The sequence below is a fragment of the Stegostoma tigrinum genome, chromosome 1, assembly GCF_030684315.1.
Source record: "Stegostoma tigrinum isolate sSteTig4 chromosome 1, sSteTig4.hap1, whole genome shotgun sequence".
In the NCBI taxonomy this organism is placed as follows: Eukaryota; Metazoa; Chordata; class Chondrichthyes; order Orectolobiformes; family Stegostomatidae; genus Stegostoma; species Stegostoma tigrinum.
The window spans coordinates 69,850,265-69,871,437 of NC_081354.1; the positions used below are offsets into that span (position 1 = coordinate 69,850,265).

General features: G+C 40.6%; 1 protein-coding gene across 2 annotated transcripts; it reads right to left on the minus strand.

Moving 5' to 3' along the window:
* Positions 1 to 9,112: 9,112 nt before the first annotated feature.
* LOC125459656 (interleukin-8-like) lies at positions 9,113 to 15,159 on the minus strand. Of its 2 annotated transcripts, XM_048546288.2 has the most exons (5): positions 14,878 to 15,159; positions 13,260 to 13,310; positions 12,227 to 12,356; positions 11,935 to 12,014; positions 9,113 to 9,481 (listed from the first exon to the last, which is right to left on the minus strand). In XM_048546288.2, the coding sequence occupies exons 1-5, from the start codon at positions 14,936 to 14,938 to the stop codon at positions 9,462 to 9,464; spliced, it is 342 nt and encodes a 113-aa protein (XP_048402245.1). In that variant the 5' UTR covers positions 14,939 to 15,159; the 3' UTR covers positions 9,113 to 9,461. The 2 variants fall into 2 exon arrangements, with proteins under 2 accessions (XP_048402245.1, XP_048402255.1); XM_048546298.2 differs by lacking the exon at positions 13,260 to 13,310.
* Positions 15,160 to 21,173: the final 6,014 nt, after the last annotated feature.

The following is a 21,173-nucleotide window of genomic DNA, read 5'->3' on the forward strand; positions in this document are numbered from 1 at the left end:
TCTAAAGGTATACCTATGACACTAATTCTAAACATATATGACATTGGAGCATACTGATGCTATCTTAGCTAACAAATTTTCTTTTTAACCCCCGATAACACTTCTGTAATCACCTTTTTCCATCTTGCAACATGTACAAATTGTAAGTTAAAAGCCTGTAACATATGCACATAACATAAAATAGTCTCATAGTTTTATCCTTAATTTTTTACAAAAAGGTGAGCATGTTGTAGTCTGTATACACCACTGTCTCTCATATATAGTTCATAATATAGATATTAAAATGTTGTAAGGGCAATACCAAAACTCAATAATTACTTCTCAACGGTGAAGTATTTTCTCTGATGAATATTGAGTTTCTTTGAGAGGTAATTAATTGACATTTCAATTCCACCATCAGCCTCCTGCTTGAACACAGCTGTAGCATCTATTTCGTTGGTATCGATAGCAACTTTAAAAGGTTATGAGAAATTTGGTGTAGCTAAAACTGGTGTAGGAGTTAATACGGCTTTTAAATTCTCTAATGTCTCTGCTGAAATTTCATGTTCTTTAGCAAATCTGTTAGCGGTGTCACCACACTACTAACGTTTGGCACAAATTTCGAGTAGAATCCTTCAGTCTCAAAAAACAAAGCACCCCTTTCTTGGTCTTGGACATTCCTCAATGGGCTTCGTCTTCACATTCCTCGTTCCTTCCGTGTCTGATGTTGTGTCCCAAGATTGTCACTCCTGTCTTCATGACTTCAGTTTTCACTAAATTTATAACCAGTTTTGCCTCCCATAATCTTTCAAAAAGGTCTGCCAAGTGCACCATGTGATCTTTCCATGAATAGCTAAAGACCACTAAGTCATCTACATAGATGGTATAATTAGTCAATCCTGTCACAACTCTGTTCATAAGTCTTCAAAGTGTGGTTGGTGCATTCTTCATTCCAAATGGCATTACTTTAAATTGATACAGCCTGGATGTGAGTTTGCTCGCTGAGCTGGAAGGTTAGTTTTCAGACGTTTCATCACCATTCTAGGTAACATCATCAGTGAGCCTCTGACAAAGCTTCACATCCAGTAACTCAACCTGAGCTACAAATCTTCTTCTCCAGATACAGCCTATCTGGAGTTACAAACACTGAAAATTCCTTCGCTCTCTGTGACAAAGGTACTTACCAGTAACCACAGAGTAAGTCCAACATTGCAACATAAGTGGCAAGTTAATCTTTTTCCATGCAGCCCACCAGTCTTGGAATTGGCTATGAGTCTGATTTAGTTACAATGTCAATCTTCCAATAATCTATGTAAAACCTTTGAATACTATTTGGTTTGATCAGCGAACTCCACTCACTTTAACTCAGCTGAACAATGTCTTCCTGGTGTATCGTTTCCACTTGTTTGTGTACATGTGCTGCTTTGAGAGGATTAAGCCTGTAGGTGTGTTGTTTTATTGGGACAGCATTCCCTACTTCAACCTTATGCACTATAGTATCAGTCCTCCCCCTTCTATTCCTACATGGGTCCTCAAATTGCTGCAACAAACCTTTCAGTTCAGTTCTCTGTTCATGAAACAGATAACTCATTATCCTATCCTATTCTTCAAGGACTTCTTCATTATTTAATTGATTTTGAGGCACATCAAAATCCACATCATCTGGATTTGATTCTTCATTCTGAAAGGCAGTAACTGCTACCTGTTTCACCAGTTCCCTGTCCAAAGGCATTGGTTTTATTCCTGCCTTTGGCTTTCCTACCATTTGACATGGTACGGCAGAATTCAACCACATTCTCATGCAATCCGTGCCAATGGAAGTGCTTTTGTATCTTAGCCTGAGTCTTCCTCTTTCCTAGATGACCTCCTACAGGTAATTAGTGTGCTATCTGTAATACTTCCTGTCTGTATGGTGCAGACAACACAATCTGATGAACTTGTGCCCATTTCTCCTCTGCACTAACCTGCCAAGGTCGCCACTTTCATCTTAGGATTCTACCTTTGAGATAATAACACTCAGGAATGCATTCTGATTCTTTTTCCATGTAGGCTTTAAAATGTAGATCTTTTATTGTCTCATCTTTTTGTTATAGCTTCAGTAATCTTTCAGAACTAAACGTCTCTGCCTGATCCTCTACCTGTTTACGTTTTTCCTTTACCATTTCATCAAACAGGATGTCAGCTAACTGGACTTCAACTCCTTTGTCTTTCTCTTTGGTTTTCCCTTCTTGTTTGAATCTATGACTGTGTGATCCTGACACACACAGTCCTGAAAAATTCCAGGGTATTGTTCTTTTAAATCCTCAGCTCCCTGGTTTTTCTTTGGCTTCTCCACTACAATGGTCTTCGATTCCTGTTAGGTCATTTCCAGGAACAAACTCTATTCCTGGAATTACCACTCTTTCAGTCACTCCCACTTTCACTTCCCCAGTCTTGATTGAAATTTCCAACCTAATCTTACACAGGGGAACACTAAATCTCTGTCCATCTGTTCCATGGATTACTGCTTTCTTGAGTAACATTTCAAGAGTGTAAATAGTTTCATCTCTTACTATTAGTGACTGACCAGCTCCTGTACCTCTTAATATTTTAACTTCTTTACCTTCTCCCCGTGTTCTTCCAGAGTAAACCTTACCTACAGGAGAGGAAGTCTATGTAGAGATCAGGAACTGTCTCACTATCCAGCCTGTATCTAGGCTGTGCACTCTCCTGCAGCTCCTCAGCTCCTTTTGGGATTTCCTTCACTAATTCAACTGATCCCACTGGTTTAGCATCTTTTACCACATGCTTTTTCCCAGAGCCTGGTCCTGTGACTTTACGTGTCCCGCTCCATTATGGTGAAAACCCCTGAGGCCTTTCACCAACTTTTCAACTTGTTGGGTTTCTATTTTCACCTGTGCTGAACTGTTCCCAGTGTGACCTACTTTTTGTTACTCACTGAAGGATCTCCCTTTTTCGAAATTTTGATCCCTCACGGAATGAAGTTACTGTCGGAAGCTAAATTTTGATTTATGCACTGATGCATATTCATCTGCCATCTCTGCATCTCCTCTTACTTTGATAACTTTCTGTTCCTCAATATGAGTTCTTTTCACCTCTGGAAGTGAGCTTTTAAATTCCTCCAGCAGAATGATCTCTCTAAGATCCTCATATCTCTTTTCAATCTTTAATGCGCTCACCCATCTATCGAAGTTGCTATGTTTAATTATTTCAAACTCGATATAAGTCTGAGCTAGTTCCTCCATTATGTTTTTGAACTTTGTCTGTATGATCTGGTACCAATACGTAGGCTCTCAAAATAACCTGCTTAATATCTTCATAACTTTTTCACAGCTCATTTGACAGTGCTGCAAACACCTCACAATGGCCCTGCCTATCAACATGGTCTGAATTAACAATACATACACAGTCTCTGGCCAATTCATTTGCCTAGCCAGTTTCTGAATGGAAATGAAAAAGGTTTCTACACCTTTTTAATCAAATTTTGATATTGTTTTGATATGTTTATATGTGTCCCCATCAGGTCTTTGGCTATGATGGCTCTGCTCGTCACCACTCTCCTCCGTGCTAAATTTATCTTCCACCTCATCGCCATCCTTTTAAATTGTTTTTCATGTCTAATTTGCAACTCCTGAAGTTCAAACTCTTTTTCTCCCTCTTCTCTCTCTCTTTTGGCTTAGCTAAGAAACTTCTCTCCTTCTCTTTATCTTCTAACTCCAGTTGTCTCATTTGCAACCTAATTTTTTCACAACACTACTGCACTTGCTTGTTTCTCTGATATACCTAAGTGCTTGGCCAACTCCATTACAATTTCCTTTTATCCCTCGTTAAACCCAATTCTAGTCACTTTGCTAAGTCTAAAAGTATATCCTTCCTCTGTCTTTCTAAACATTTTTTTGGCAAACTTGGGAAACATTTTCAAACCTTAGAACCTCTTTAGCAATGTTAAGAGCTATTTCCCTTACTTTTAATCTAATAAATGACAAGTAACCAAGATTAAATGGAGTCTTCTTTTACTCACCTACGTTTTATTTAACAATCTAGGACACTAATCCCCAAGACTGGTCCAAATCCATTCAGACCCCATTCACAACTGGGCAAATCCTGGACTTGAGCTTCCAAAACTGTTAGGCTGGGGGTTGGGGGGTATGGGGGTTGGGGTGGGGGGGGTGCAAACCCCTCTGGTAATCAAACTGAAATACAAACCTCAATCTGTTAGGATGTAAGTAGACGTTTTCTTCTTACAACTAAATCCAAAACACTCAAAGAGGTTCACCTTGCCCTTCCTAATCCATTAAAAAAGTGGTGAAAGGAAAGAAGATCCCTTATCTCCACTCTATAAGAAATAAGTAACAATTTACTTGTTTATCCCTAACAGTGAATAAATTAAAAGAAACACTGACAAACCAAACACTTTACCCTCCTTACACTAACTATTCCCTAACTGACCTAAATTCTAGTGGAATACTGTTCAGATAAACACAAGTCCCCCTTAATAAACCCGATGAATAAGAGAACAATGAATTATAATTTAATCTCTCCAAGTTCGCACAGACAGTCTCCTGGAATATTCTGTCTTCTCAGCTCTCTTCGCAAACACCTTTCTTCTGCTAATTCTGCTGTCAGGGATGCTTTATCTCTATAATTTCTTCGAAGAGAACTTTGAGCTAAAATACCATGGTACCGTTGAATAATTAGATGGGCTTTCTCTGAGATCTGAATGGTGCTAACTCTAGCAGATGGCATATGGCTCTCCCCGATTTTCCAAATGCCCACATCTTATATACTCATTATGACATGATCAAATTATTATAAACAATTGTCAATTCAATAGGCCTTCTCTATCAAGGTGCTTGGTTTAAATTAATTGTCCAAATTCAAACTTGTTGCCTTACAAGAAGTGCTGCTTGGCTGTTTTATACAAAATGTTCCATTCAGGCACTCCCCGTGCACCTGCATTTGTAAACTTCCAAGTACAAACTAAGCACAAGCTCTTAAAACTGACCATGGCACATTTTTCCCCATGGCTGTTTTTACCAATAAATTCTAACTTACTGCCTTCCAATTCATTAGTACTTTACCCAAATTTGTAACAATTGCACGCTTGGTTTCAGGCAATTCCTCAAATAAATGCTTATAAGTTTACTGATTGGCTGTACTTCCATCCTTCATCATCTGGCTTTCTGGAAAATAAAATCGATCATATTGTAATTTGCCTAGAAACACATGTAAGCCAAATGGAATAATGATGACAGAATTCCTTTTCTAAAGGGTATTTTGCATCAATAAGTTTTAACAACAATCTGATAACTTCATAACCATCAATACTGATGTGAGATTTTATTCTAGTTTTACTGGACTAAGTGAATTGAATTAACTAAATTAAATTTGGAGATACTGCCTAAATCAATGGTAACAAGCCGATTGATTTCCCATTTGGACTGAATCGAAGATGGTAGATTTATTAGCATCAGTAAGTTTAATACCACCCGCAGGTCAATCAGCCTGGGAATGAACAAAAGGTTAGAATCTAACTGTAGTTAGACTGGGTACAGCTTCAGTTGAGAATGGAGCTCAGCACAATGGACACTCACTGATGCAATTCCTGCAAAGTTGTATTTGTGTGACCGCTGGGGCTGTCAATTTTCTCTAAAAATAATTTAGCATCTTCCAGACAGCTTTCAAAGGATTCATCCAGCTGATGTGTGAGGTGAATAATTTATAAACTGGTTTTGGGTTGTTAATGGACTGATGTCAACATTTTGTAATAATTACTTGTGCATGTCAAATAATAGTATTCATGAATGAACCAATTTGTTTGGTTAGTGTCCTATGCCAGCTAGGCCAGCATTTATTGCCCAGAGGGCAGTTAAGAGTTAACCAAGTTGCTGTAGGTCTGAAGTTACGTTTAGACCAGACAAGGTAAGGATGGCAGTTTCCTTCCTAAAGGATGTGAATGAGCTAGATGGGGTTTTCCCAACAACAGATTCAAGGTCATTATCAGGCCTTAATTCCAGAATTTTATAAAATTCAAATTCTGCCATGGCAGGATTTGAACCTACATTCCCAAGGCATTACCTGGATCCCTGGAGTAACAGTCCAGCAATCATACCACTGGGCTGTCACCTCCTGTGACTTGCACCTTAAATCACCATTTAGTCTGTTAACTGCAGAACTGTACTTTATTTCCAACAGCAAATTGTTATTCATTTCAATTCCAATAGTAAAACCTTGATAAGCAAAACAACTCCTGGAAGATTATTCTTGTACGTTAATTTGTACAAAGATGTAATTATCACAGCTGAAAAGATTCGTTATTCATCACAACTGTGGATGACTTCATGCGGGAGCTAACACTTTCATACATGATGAGCAATAACTAATGATAAAACAGAATTTCTGAGCTGGATATAAAACTGACATTGGGAAATGGTAAGAACTGGAGCACAACTAATCTAAAACCTAACTGCTGGATGAACACACTATTTTGGTGTAGTTTGAGAAAACGTGGCAACACGTTTCATTAGAAATAGGGTATATTTGAATCTGTTAGAGAAACATTGCATATTGACTAATTCACATACAAATCATATGCAGCACATTTTGAGTGATAGTTAACATCATGCTTAACGCACCTCCAATAAAAAAATGTTAAACCATATGTTCTGTGCCAACACAATCCTGCAGAGGGTGCTTCAAACCAATACTAGACACCTCATTTAAATATAAAAAGGCCTAAAAGCTTGGGTCAGCTGTAGGCCTTAGATGACTGTAGCAATATGACAGGCAGCTGATTTACTTCTTGTAATGAACATGTTCTTCTTACAGCCAATTTGAAGGATTGAGACGCCATTTAGCTCCAGTACAATGAACAATGCATGGCAAATCTCTAGGCTAGTTCACTTTACGAGACACTCCAATAAATGCAACCGCTACACAAAGATCTTGTAAAAATGTAATGACTGTGCAATAATGCAAAGTATTAAACATCAGTAAAGATGTATGGCAGGTTGCCCATTTAGAACTAACTGTTACACAACATTGCACAGTCAAAATTGACTCTTTTTGGTCAATTGGGCAGTTGGTTAAAAACTCCCCAGTTTAAAAAAGTACAGAAAATGGTTCACTCTATAAATGCTGTCCTTCTGATTCATCCAATACAGAACATTGTCTTCAAGGTAAAGGTACTTTACAAATATTGACACCTCTGCAGAGAATTTACGTCGCACAAAAGTCAGTTTTGAATAAATTCTAATCTCCAGTATTTTACAAAAATTGACACAAGTTCCAATCAAAAGTCATTCCCCAAATAAAAGTATGGCAAAATAGCATTAAAATAATTGACAGAAATATTCTTGTTGCATTTTTATATAAATGTTTTGCTCAAATTAGCTGTAAATATGACTGATTTAATTACAAAATATTTGCTTTGCTACCTTATTACTTAAAACAAAGAATCAGCAGGCAGGAAATGAAAATCCATCCAGATTTGATTTATAAATGGTTCTGAAACGAAGGAATATTTTAGCATTTTTACAAGTAACAAAAAGAAGGTGGTTTATTTAGTTGATTAAGTTAATGGCAAATATTTTTCAAATCATTTTAATAGATAGGATAATTATTCCAGGTTCTACAGATTTTCAACGTCTCACACCGAGAGCTTATGAGGTAGTGTGTAATAAAGGTACAAATTCACTTTGAACAATATCTTCATGGAAAATGGAACTGAAAAAAATTGAGTTATGCAAAAATAATGCCCATGTCCCATTTCATTTGGGACAATAAAAGGTAACAACTAAAACTCTGACTTATTTAATTTTCAACAGCTTTACAAATATATTTCATTTTACTCCTGTATCTAACTGTTTAGGTAATTGGAAATTACTTTCCAAATGTTACTGAGAATGGAAAATGAATTGAATGCAGTCATAATACAATTTGTAAACTATAATGTATTACTTCCTGTGAAGAAACCTCAACCAAGACATTCCACTCCCGCACATCCCAGATGTCCAAGTTCTTTAAGGACCGCAACTTCCCCCCCACGGTGATTGAGAACGCCCTTGACCGCGTCTCCCGCATTTCCCGCGACACATCCCTCACACCCCGCCCCCGCCACAACCGCCCCAAGAGGATCCCCCTCGTTCTCACACACCACCCTACCAACCTCCGGATACAACGCATTATCCTCCGACACTTCCGCCATTTACAATCCGACCCCACCACCCAAGACATTTTTCCATCCCCACCCCTGTCTGCTTTCCGGAGAGACCACTCTCTCCGTGACTCCCTTGTTCGCTCCACACTGCCCTCCAACCCCACCACACCCGGCACCTTCCCCTACAACCGCAGGAAATGCTACACTTGTCCCCACACCTCCTCCCTCACCCCCATCCCAGGCCCCAAGATGACATTCCACATTAAGCAGAGGTTCACCTGCACATCTGCCAATGTGGTATACTGCATCCACTGTACCCGGTGCGGCTTTCTCTACATTGGGGAAACCAAGCGGAGGCTTGGGGACCGCTTTGCAGAACACCTCCGCTCAGTTCGCAACAAACAACTGCACCTCCCAGTCGCAAACCATTTCCACTCCCCCTCCCATTCTCTTGATGACATGTCCATCATGGGCCTCCTGCACTGCCACCATGATGCCACCCGAAGGTTGCAGGAACAGCAACTCATATTCCGCCTGGGAACCCTGCAGCCATATGGTATCAATGTGGACTTCACCAGTTTCAAAATCTCCCCTTCCCCCACTGCATCCCTCAACCAGCCCAGTTCATCCCCTCCCCCCACTGCACCACACAACCAGCCCAGCTCTTCCCCCCCACCCACTGCATCCCAAAACCAGTCCAACCTGTCTCTGCCTCCCTAACCGGTTCTTCCTCTCACCCATCCCTTCCTCCCACCCCAAGCCGCACCCCCAGCTACCTACTAACCTCATCCCACCTCCTTGACCTGTCCGTCTTCCCTGGACTGACCTATCCCCTCCCTACCTCCCCACCTACACCCTCTCCACCTATCTTCTTTACTCTCCATCTTCGGTCCGCCTCCCCCTCTCTCCCTATTTATTCCAGTTCCCTCCCCCCATCCCCCTCTCTGATGAAGGGTCTAGGCCCGAAACGTCAGCTTTTGTGCTCCTGAGATGCTGCTTGGCCTGCTGTGTTCGTCCAGCCTCACATTTTATTATCTTGGAATCTCCAGCATCTGCAGTTCCCATTATCTCTCAACCAAGAACATATTTGATTGCACATTTTAATTGATTTCTTTGTATAATTAAAATTCTAAGATGCAAAAGCAATAGGCTTGAGAGGTGGAAACATTTTCAAAAAAAATCAAACAGACAGTGATAGAGCAAGCTGTTAGGAGGTTAACATGAATAACGTAGCACATTGCCCAAAGCTTTTCCGTTGCACTATTCACGATAGTTCAGATGGTGTATGTGTGGAAATCAGTCCTTTTCATCGGGATCATATATCTCAGTTCTGCAGTCTGCTAGCTGAAAATATAAATTGAATTTTCAATTGTAATTTTTTTTATCACTGGTGTATTCTAAAATATCTTCAAAAATATGAATATTGCAGATACAACTGACAATAATGAAATGAGCAACACTATCAACATCCATGCAATTTGCAGAGTTAAAAAGAGAATCTCTCCCTTCTAATAAGAAACATATTACATCATTAGTGCAAGTTAGAAGTTCACTGATAAGTGTTGTCAATACTGAAATAATTTGTGTATGTAACTGCCAGAAGCAGAACAAGAAGCGAAGGAAAAGAGAAGTTTCAGAAATAAAATCTATATTTTGCAATTTTAGTTTGTATTCACATTGACAGACACATGTATGTAGACATTCCATGCAGGACTAAGGGAGTGACAACACAGTGTGAAGCTGGAGGAAGATAGTAGGTTAGGCAGCATCAGATGAGCAGGAAAGTTGACATTTCAGGTCAGGACCCTTCTTCAATTGAAGTCCCTACACGTCCCCCCCTCATCCGCATCCCAGGCTCCAAGCATATCTTCCACATTAAGCAAATGTTCACCTGCACTTCTGCTAATGTGGTACATTATATCCACTGTTCCCGATGTGGCATCCTCTACATTGGGGAAACCAAATGGAGGCTTGGAGACTGTTTTGTGGAGCAACGCCACTCAATTCATGACAAAAGACTATGCATCCCAGTCACGAACCACTTAAATTCCCCCTCCTACTCCTCGGATGACATGTCCATCCTAGGCCTCCTCCAGCGCCACAATGAGGCCATCCAAAGGTTGCAGGAACAGTACCTCATATTCCACTTGGGATCCCTGGAGCCCAATATTGGTCTCAATGTGGACTTCACAAGCCTCATAACTTCCCCACTCCCGACATCATCCCAAAACCACCTTCCCCACCTCCTTGGCATGTCTGTTTTTTCTCCCACCTATACCCTCCTTCCACGTCACTGACCAACGCCCACCCCCACCCCCACTTTTTACCTACTAGCCTTATACACACCTCCTTGACTGTCCATCTTCCCTCCCATCTAACTGGCCCTCCCTCCTAACTGACCAAACCCCATCCCAACTCCCCACCTGCACTCGCCTTTAGTGGTTTCATCCCCGCTTCCTTGACCTGTCTGTCTTCTCTCCATGTATCTGCTCCTCTATCCACCTTCCATCATTGCCTCCCTGTCTCTCTATTTATTTCAGAGTCCCCTTACCCTCCCCCATTTCTGAAGAAGGGTCCAGACCCTTTGGCTAGTTTTGGGATGAAGTCAGGAGTAGGGAAGTTTTGAAACTTGTGAAGTCCACATTGAGACCATTGCTGTTCCTGCAACCTTTGCATGGCATCGTTGTGGCACTGGAGGAGGCCTAAGATGGACATGTCATCCGAAGAGTAGGAAGCGGAGTTGAAGTGGTTCGAGACTGGGATGGATAGTCGTTTGTCATGAAATGAGTGTAGGTGCTCCACAAAGCGGTCTCCAAGCCTCTGTTTGGTTTCCCCAATGTAGAGGAGGCCACATCGGGAACAGCAGACCTAATATACCACATTAGCAGGAGTGCAGGTGAACATTTGCTTAATGTGGAAAATATGCTTGGAGCCTGGGATGCGGGTGAGGGGGCAGGTGTAGCACTTGCATTGAAGAAGAGTCCTGGCCTGAAATGTCAACTTTCCTGCTCCTCTGATACTGCCTAGCCTACTGTCTTTCTCCAGCTTCACACTGTGCTGCCACTCCCTTAGTCCTGCATGGAATGTCTGCATACATGTGTCTGTCAATGTAAATACAAACTAAAATTGCAAAATATAGATTTTATTTCTGAAACTTCACACAGCTTCCCAGGGTTGAGACATCTTTAGCCAGTTCGCCAATACTTCCACATGCTCCTATCTCCTTTTGTCTCAGACAGAAAGGCTGATCTCTCTCTGAGAGTGATGTAGATCTTCTGCTCACAAGAATTGTGTATTCTTCCTTTTGCCTATGTTTGCTTTCAATTTGTGCTGCAAATGTGTATTCATCCCCTTCACCATCCTGTTCCTTGACATACAGCTTCCTTCACTTCTACAAGTCACACAGTTTGTTTGTATCTTCCTTCCAGTTTGTACTACTTTCAGGTTAAGCATCATTAGATCATGGTGATCAGTATTCCTTATTATCCATGAAAATCACAATTGAGCCCTTTACAAGTGATCCAAACTCTTACACATCCTTTCCAAACATTCTTAAAATCAATTACATATTCCACAGACCTTTGAAAGAAATTACATAGTGTCCTGACTATACTGCTTCTGAGATCAAAGGTTATCACACTCAAAACAACATCATGTGTTGATGGGAGGTTACTGAATGCAAAGTAACTCCCATTTTCAGACATTACAACAATGATTGTCCCTCAAAAAGTACTTAATTGACTGTAAGGCTCTTTAAGATGCATTTTCTTTTCAATTTGAATTCTGGCAACACCGACCTTTTATGGCTTTAATGAAACTCTTCATCCATTGGGCCTTAGGATTCATGCATAATTTCTTCCCATTTTTCATGGTAACACTGTAAAAAGGTCAATTTTTTAAAATCTAATTCTCATAGATTTCAGATGAAAATTCAGTAAAATAAAAGACACTTAAAAATAAAAAAGTAAACACCCAAACACTAAGTAATCAAAGTAGTAAAGAGTCCATCTTAGTAAATGAAAAAAGCAAAAGACAAATTAAGATTTCAGTTCGTTCATTACAACAGAATGTTCTGATACATCTACTCACATTATCTCTATTGCCATGCAGTGAGATCCTCTTGGAATGTACTTTATGCTGCGAATTAATTTTGGATCAAAATGACTGGCAGTAGTCCGGATACACTTACAGCGTCCCTGGATTCCTGGGATTGGAATCCCTATGAATAAATATTTTAATTTATATTCAATTACTAGTTGAAACAGAGAAGAGCTTTGTGTTTTTGTCTAGATTGAAATTTTCATGTTTGTTCTGTACATGACCTATTTTGATAGAGTAATACTCTAAAATGCAAACACCACAGAGATTAATTTGAGACTACCCAACACAGTCCATGTATTGAACCTATAACTTGTTGAAGCCCTCCTCAGTATTGACTATTCACTACTACCCTTCATCCCTAATTTGGTATCATCTGCCAATTTAGAAATTATGTTTTAATTTCAATGTCCAAATTGTTGATCTAATTTGTGAATTACTGTGATCCTAGCAATGGATCCTTGTGCAAAATGACTTCCTATTTTCTGACACTCTGAATAATGATCTCTACTCCCACTCTCCGTGTTCTATCTTCAGGCCAGTGTGCAATCTATTCTGTCACTTGTCTCTAGCTCAGCAATCTCTCACCTCATTCATTAGTCAATTCTCATCTACTTTTGAGAATCCATATAAATTGCATCCACTACATTAGCATTGTTTAATACCTCACATATACCGTACAAACCGTACATTGTCGGGAACAGCGTCCTCTTCCATCTGTTACTATTTTGCCTGATGTTTCTTGATTTGATTTCATTGTTCCCCTTTGCCTTCCTAATTGCATTTTGCGTGCATCTTTCTTAATGCTGAATCGGTTCGTTGTCTTTATGCAACCTTGGGGTCTGAAAGTCCTTTCCATTGCTATTGAGTTTTTAATAGCATGTTCCATCTTAAAATCAACCTCACTGACGCCGAAATTTAATGTTTGCAAGTTTTGCAGCCTCATTCCTTCAGATTTTAATTGTTGCACATTTAAAAATTAAAGCAATATTTTCAAACTCTTTCACTTTCACCATCTACTCACAATTTGGGCGTCTCTTGCTGCAGCTTGACAGAACTTTGTTGTAGGAAAGTGCTGGGACATCACGTCCAACCAAATATTGAACGATTGAAATAATTATGAATTAGACGTGTGTTAAACATGAGGTATGTCAAATTATGCCACAGTGTCACTATATGGTTCCTGCATGACAGTGTATATGTAGAATAAAAGGCACAAAATACTATGTTGTCCATAAACTGTTTTTAAGCCGATAAATTAGCTTATTCAGTGAGGAATTAATTCATTTCAAACAGGGAACTTCACTGGTGAACTGTACCAGAACTAATCTCGGATTTAGTATTTGACATGCTGAACCAATAGCAGAGAGGCACGGGTTAATTTCTAATTACACTTTTGATTTTTCCGTGATCATGAAGATTGATGAATTGAGAACAATGTCCGATAGAATAACAAATAGATTTGGCAGCGAGATACGTGCTAGGTATGATCTAGTTTCCTGTTTTCCTTTGTCTATATAAGCCACAACTAGTTGCGACAAGCACCACTGTTTTTGTACAAGATCATAAAGTGTGAAGCTGGATGAACGCAGCAGGCCAAGCAGCATCTCAGGAGCACAAAAGCTGACGTTTCGGGCCTAGACCCTTCATCAGAGTGCTCTCTGATGAAGGGTCTAGGCTCGAAACGTCAGCTTTTGTGCTCCTGAGATGCTGCTTGGCCTGCTGTGCTCATCCAGCTTCACACTTTATTATCTTGGATTCTCCAGCATCTGCAGTTCCCATTATCTCTGATACTGTTTTTGTACATACTGAGCTGTCTACAATATGCGGTTCCTTTTGTTTCTGAGCAATAAATAGCCACTTCAAAAGCTGGGATCGTTTCTGTCGTGGATAACTTAACTGCGAAATGTTAGCTTTGGACGGAGGTGATCACCACCAAAAATAACGCCAGTTCAGCAGAATCACACGCTACAAAATGATCAATTTCCTTTTTTGTTGTTGTTTGATATGTTGTAAGTGAGCTATACAAGACAGATATCGGAAATAAACACTAAAAACAAAATAAGAGTGCTGGGGGCTGACAGCGTGTCAGGCAGAATCCATGCAGAGAAAGCAAGTTCACATTTCGAACCTCGGTATCTTTTCAGCTGAGCTCGCTCCCTCCCGATGGATGCTGCCTGAGCGGTGTGCTCGCCAGCATTTTATGTTTTCCGCGCAGATTTCAGCATCTGCAGCAAATGCTCCTCTACTGTCAGAAATAAACAGCATGGGAACTGCAGGAAGCGTTAACACTGGGTCGTAATTAACTTTGGCATGTTACATTCCTCCAGCTGCTGCCTTCTCCTTCCCGAAAGAGTAGCGGGAGTGTTGAACCATGTTGTCACACCTACCAGAAAGTCTCCTGCACGCCGTGAAGTTTCAGAAAACAGGGAATTAAAAACCAAACGGGATGATGTCCTTCCATCTCGCTCGATTTTGTAAGTGCAGATTATAGTTATAACATGAACGCTGTTCAATTCCCATTCTGTTCCAATAACTGTGGAACACACGGGGTACACATGCCAGAATGGAACAAACAGCTACAATTGAAATCAAAGGATTTTTTTTCAGTCTAAAACAGAAGTTGACAAATATCGACATACCCTGTGCAGTTACGGCACACAGAAGCAGGGCCAGGATGGTCAGAGTAACTGCTCTTTTCATCTTGCACGCCTGGGGTACTGGTGAGGTTTAAGCCGAGGGGCTTCTAATTACCGTCTCCGCACCTCTCAGTCGAGTGGAGTCGAACTGAAGATTTCTCCAGGAACCCTCTATTTATTAAATATGTCCACTTTCATTTTGCACGACCTAAAGAGGTGGCCATTAGTAAATATGGGAAACTCCTGAGGGAATCTCCCTTCCGAATTAAACATTCTGAGCTCTTCTTTACACTAAACAAAATGAAACGGCGGTCAATAACATTCCTTGGGACAGACGTTATCAGATGACCTTTAGCAATTCAACTGAAAGATCATTAACCCATGATTCCCTGTCCATAGATGTCACTTCTCTGCTGCAAGTTTTACGGCATCATCTGTTTTATTTAGTTGTGATAATTCTTACACATTCACCTCCTGGCAACATTTTTTCACGGCAAAGATAAATCGAATTAATCCCTGAATCTGTTGTGATCACTAACGCCATCCATCTCCTGGTTTTTTTTTTATCGCCCTCCCCATTGGAGGATGATGGGGAAAAAAATAACACTTGTATTTCTGTAGCACCTTTCAGGACCATTGAATGTACGAAGTCGTTTAACAGTGAAGCTCTTTCCAGATGTCATTACAATGTTGTAACATAGGAAACATGTCAGCCGCCCAAGCGGCTAAACTGACATGGTCCCAACCCGTAATGTCAACTTTCCTGTTCCTCTGGTGCTGCCTGGCCTGCTGTGTTGCTCCAGCACTACACCGTATTCTCTGTCTTCAGCATCTGCAGTCGTTGCTATCTCTGCGCTACTGTGCTGATGCTTCCAGGGCCTGTGCACGTTGTTTGGCGAGCCAACACCTGTCACAGCATTGATTTCCAATTCCAGAATTCGCCGCCGCTGTGAACATTTGGAGCACCACGCAGAAGGAAACAAAAATAGCGTGAACGCCGCGCACCACTGTTAACCACTGGCAAAGAGGCATTGATTAGATACGTTAAAAAAAAATCACGGATAGCAACGGATCTGCTGCAGACAATCCAGATCCAGATCTGACACTTGGCTCACAGGGGAAAATCCTCAGTCTACTTTTACTCACTATAACTTTAAAAAGAAACACAATTTAGATTAACAGCGTTAAAACCTGATTTACAGGAAACATGTCTCTTTTCCACTGGCTGTACTTTACATTATACTTCAGAGGACCTTAATGTTCGCAGTTACAAATATTTGGAAATAGTTCCAATGATGCACGTATTAATTACAATGAACTTGTGCTTATATTGTGTGCTTCAAACCCTCCGGTTGTACAATGGAGTACTTATCAGGCCCCGTCACTATTCCAATGTAATTCCAAAGTTGTTTACAATTGCCACCAGCAATGGATTTCAAATCAAATGATGTAGCAGCACCATGGATGGAAAACCTTTCTGATATTTTTGCGCCTACGGAGATGTTGTATATGTACAGTGCAGTTTTCTACTATCTTTACTGTTTCCAAAAAAGCTCCTTCAGAAATAACAAAGCCAAGACAAAGCAACTTTGACTAATTAGCCAATCAGTAATTATAAGCCTAACACAGTGTGTGTGCTAAATCAACTATGTTGCTAATCCCATCTCTGCTATTTTAATGCTAACATGAATCTTTTCAAGCAAAATATGTTCATTCTTTGGTAAAGAAACTGGAGAACAATTTCGGAAGCATCGATGGAATAATGTTACAGCAAATCTGGATTATTATTGGAATTTGGATATTACTGACAATGTTAGAAATTGAGAGATGCCAAATTGTCCTGCAAAGTGAGGAATGAGTCAGCTTTCTGAACTCTTTTCAATCTCTGTATGAGTGTGTGGTAGCAGCTTGGTAGATTTGAATAAACTGCTTTGCCACAGTGAAAATCAGTTACAGTTAAGTGCCTTAGCATGGGAGTAGATTAACATATAAGCCAAACAAAGATATTATAGAAGGGAGGAATGCCTGTAAAATTCCCCAAGTCATATTTGACCAACCACCCACCCCTTTCCAACATGTCAAAGTTTTTACAAGGGACAGATAAGGCTTGCTTAGAGTGTCTGCCCATCCTCATCCCTTTTGAGGTTGAGTAGTCAACACTTGGCTACTTGAAACTGTTACACACCATCAATAATTTTGAGGTGTGCGGGAGGAAGTCAGAGAAGAGGGAGTGGAAACCTGGCAAGTTGGTCTGCTTGGGCCTTAGCAGGATTGACGTGGAGATGGTGGCAATTCCATTGATACCCTCTTTTCCTGATTGCCAGTCCACAAGATCTGACAGGAAATAGCAAGAACTGCATGTGCTGGAGTCAGAGTCAATAGTGTGTGGAGCTGGAGGAGCACAGCAGGTCAGGCAGCATTAGAGGAGCAGCAAAGTCAACATTATCATTTTACATCCTTCATCAGTACTGGACCAAGCTCAAAACATTGACTTGCCTGCTCCTCTGATGCTGCCTGACCTGCTGTGTTCCTCCAGCTCCACACTGTGTTGACACAAGTTCTGACACTCCACCCAGGTATCAGTACACTCCCTTCCCCTTTCCTAACCTTTTGAATGCAGCATGGAAATGCACTGCTGAATTGAACTTTGCCAAATTAACCACTTTACAGCTAAATTTTAGCCATTGCCTTGCTCATTTATAAAGCGCAGTTCCACTATCAAGCATTGTGTCATAACAATGGGGGAACCAGAAATCACTTGTGAACAGACTGAAGTTTAATGCCAATACTGTATAGAATGGGCCGAAGGACTAAAAGGTAATGATGATATTCACAGCTGCATGAGAAAATAGATTGTACAGGATGGGAAAATAGGCTGGGAAAGTTTAGAATGATACTTGACAAGCTGCATGACCTTGAACGAGTCCTGTGAATATTCCTTTAAGAACCGACGATGACACCTGCAGCTTGTTTTCCCATCCTGTGTTGACTGTACCAGCCAGCAGTTTTATCTTTCTGTAGCTGCTTTCTTTATGCTGGCTGTTCGTTGCACTGTATAAGAGAGAGAGTTTCATTCTAAATTGTGGGACTTTGCCTCAGACTGGAATCGTGAGCAGTGCCAGGAACAAGCTCAGCCCCCAGACCAACCATCGATTGACGGATCCCCGACTGCCAGAAGGGTGTGAGGCTTATTGTTTTTTTCCCTCTTTTTTCATTCCTTTTATTTACTTAATAAATGCTCCTTTCTTTCTCGTCTTTTATTGTTACTCAATAAATGTTCATATTTAAGCAAATATGCAGGGATGGTCATGTCTTACCAACTTAATAGAATTCTTTGAGGACGTGACAATGTTGATTGATGAGGGAAAGCCTGTAGATGTCATATACATGGACTTCAGTAAGGTGTTTGATAAGGGTCCCCATGGCAGGCTGATGGAGAAGGTGAAGTCGCATGGGGTCTAGAGTGTGCTAGCTCAATGGATAAAAAAACTGGCTAGGCAACAAGAGACAGAGAATAGTAGTGGAAGTGAGCTTCTCAAATTGGAGAACTGTGACCAGTGCTGTTCCACAGGGATCTGTGCTGGGACCACTGTTGTTTGTGATATACGCAAATGATTTGGAGGAAGGTATAGGTGGCCTGATTATCAAGTTTGCAGATGACACGAAGATTGGTGGAGAGGCAGATAGTGAAGGGGACTGTCAGAGATTACAGCAGAATGTAGATAGATTGGAGAGTTGGGCAGATAAATTATAGATGGAGTTCAATCCGGGTAAATGTGAGGTGATGCATTTTGGAAGATCTAATTCAAGAGCGAACTATACCGTAAATGGAAAAGTCCTGAGGAAAATTGATGTACAGAGAGATCTGGGTGTTCAGGTTCATTGTTCCCCGAACATAGCAACGCAAGTCAATGGAGTGCTCAAGAAGGCATATGGCATGCTTTCCTTCATCTGAGGTATTGAGTACAAGAGTTGGCAGGTCTTGTTACAGTTGTATAGGGCTTTGGTTCAACAACATTTGGAATACTGCGTACAATTTTGGTCGCCACATTCCCAAAAGGATGTGGATGCTTTGGAGGTTCACCAGGATGTTGCCTGGTATGGAGTGCGCTAGCTATGAAGGGAGGTTGAGTAGATGAGGATTATTTTCATTAGAAAGATGGAGATTGAGGGGGGACCTGATTGAGGTCTACTAAATCATGAGGGGTATAGACAAGGTGGATAGCAAGAAGCTTTTTCCCACAGTGGGGGACTCAGTTACTAGGGGTCATGAGTTCAAAGTGAGAGGAGGAAATTTTAAGGGAGATATGCATGGGAAGTTCTTTACGCAGAAGGTGATGGGGGCCTGGAATGCGTTGCCAGCGGAGGTGGTAAACGCAGACACGATAGTGTCTTTTAAGATGTATCTGGACAGGTACATGGATGGGCAGGGAGCAAAGGGATACAGACCCTTAGAAAGTCAGTGACAGGTTTAGACAGAGGATCTTGATCAGCGCAGGCTTGGCGGGCCGAACAGCCTGTTCCTGTACTGTAATTTTCTTTGTTCTTTGTTCTTTGTTCTTAAATTGCTGTTGTCGAGCCTTTTTTTGACTACATTTAAGCAAATCTGAAAAGAACTGTTTGGATACACTCTGTGATCCAAGACAAATATGTAATGACAAACAATAATGGTGGATGTAAATTTCATGGTTACTTAGAGTAACAGAGAGAGAGAGAGACTTGAAATGTCACACCTGATACATTGTCAAGGAAGCTTCAAAAGGACATATATATGGGAGAAATGAATCCCAAACTGCACTTTGATTTCCTGGATATTATCTCAAGCTGTGAATATGATCAGAGATAGACAATAGTCTGAGAAAAAAATAAGTTTTGTTTCATAGAATCCCTCCACTGTGAAAGCAAGCCATTTGGCCCACCGAGTCCACACTGACCCTCCAAAGAGCATCCTACATAGGCCCAGACTCTACCAAGACCCTGTAACCCTACACGTACCATGGCAAATCCACCTAATCTACATATTCCTGGAAACTATGGACAATGCACCCAACCTGCACATCGCTGGACTGTGGGAGGAAACTGGAGCACCCAGAGGAAACCCATGCAAATACGTGCAAAGAATGTATATAGCCCACATAGACAGTTGCCTGAGGTTGGAATCAAACCTGGGTCCCTGACACTGTGAGGCAGCAGTGTTGACCACTGAACGATAGTGCCATGCCTTCCCCTTTTAAGCAAGGTCAAGGGTTAAAGCCAGTTCATCCCTGATCTGTGGCTGTTATTGGAAGAAAGAGTGCTCTGTATTGAGGTACTTGAGTGTAGTAGCCTGGCTTCGCGAATGAGAGTGCTATGAAATTTACAACTGAAGAACCATCCACATTGCAGGTGAAGGAATCTATTTCTCTGTGAACTAGAAGCCAGCAAGTCAACCAAAAGGAAAAGGACAAAATAATTTATTGTAACTTGCAAAACCAGATTGTTTAATGTTCCACTATCTACTCTCCATGAGCAACCCAGAGACTGAGCCATACATCTATTAAATTTTATCACTTTTTTGGATTCATCTCATTTCTAATATGTGCATATTTATGCTGCATTATTATTTCTTCTCACATTTAATTCATTCAATTGTAGTTTCAAGAAAGGCTGGTTAAATTAGCTCCTTTAAAAATAAATTCACTTATTCTAGCAGAAAGATATTCATTACGGAAGTGATCCTTTGTAAATGAATTTGTTGACACCATCTGGGAGAGGCATATCTACAAAGAAGAAGAACCAATTCATCCCAGAGTATTGTCCTGGATCTCTAGGCTAATAGTTCAGCAACATTGCCATTTTGTCATATCTACTGCATCTCCCTCCTCACCTGGAAGGTTGACAATTTGTGGTATCACAACAGTAACAAACTGGGGAAAGTCTGCCGGGGCTGGTTGTAATAAATGGGCAAATCCCACCTATGGGTCTGGTATTTCTCCAAATCTGTTAGCTTTGTCACATTCTAATATATTTTCTCTTCATTGTAATTTTTTAGTTAAGCTTTGTTTTTTTTTTAAATTCCATCCAAACTGTTTTTTCCACATTTATATTTTTTTTTAATTTAATTCTATCTTTAATAGCTAACTGCAGATGGTGGGGATTTTTTTTCCTTACTTGTTGCATCACATTTAATCTGTATCTTCAGATATATCCCCTTAAATATCTGCTACTGCATTCCCATTGACCAATCTTTTAACCTGGTGTGCTTTCTCACTTTAGCCAGTTCTGCCTTCATACCTTCATAATTGAGGGTATTAATTAAG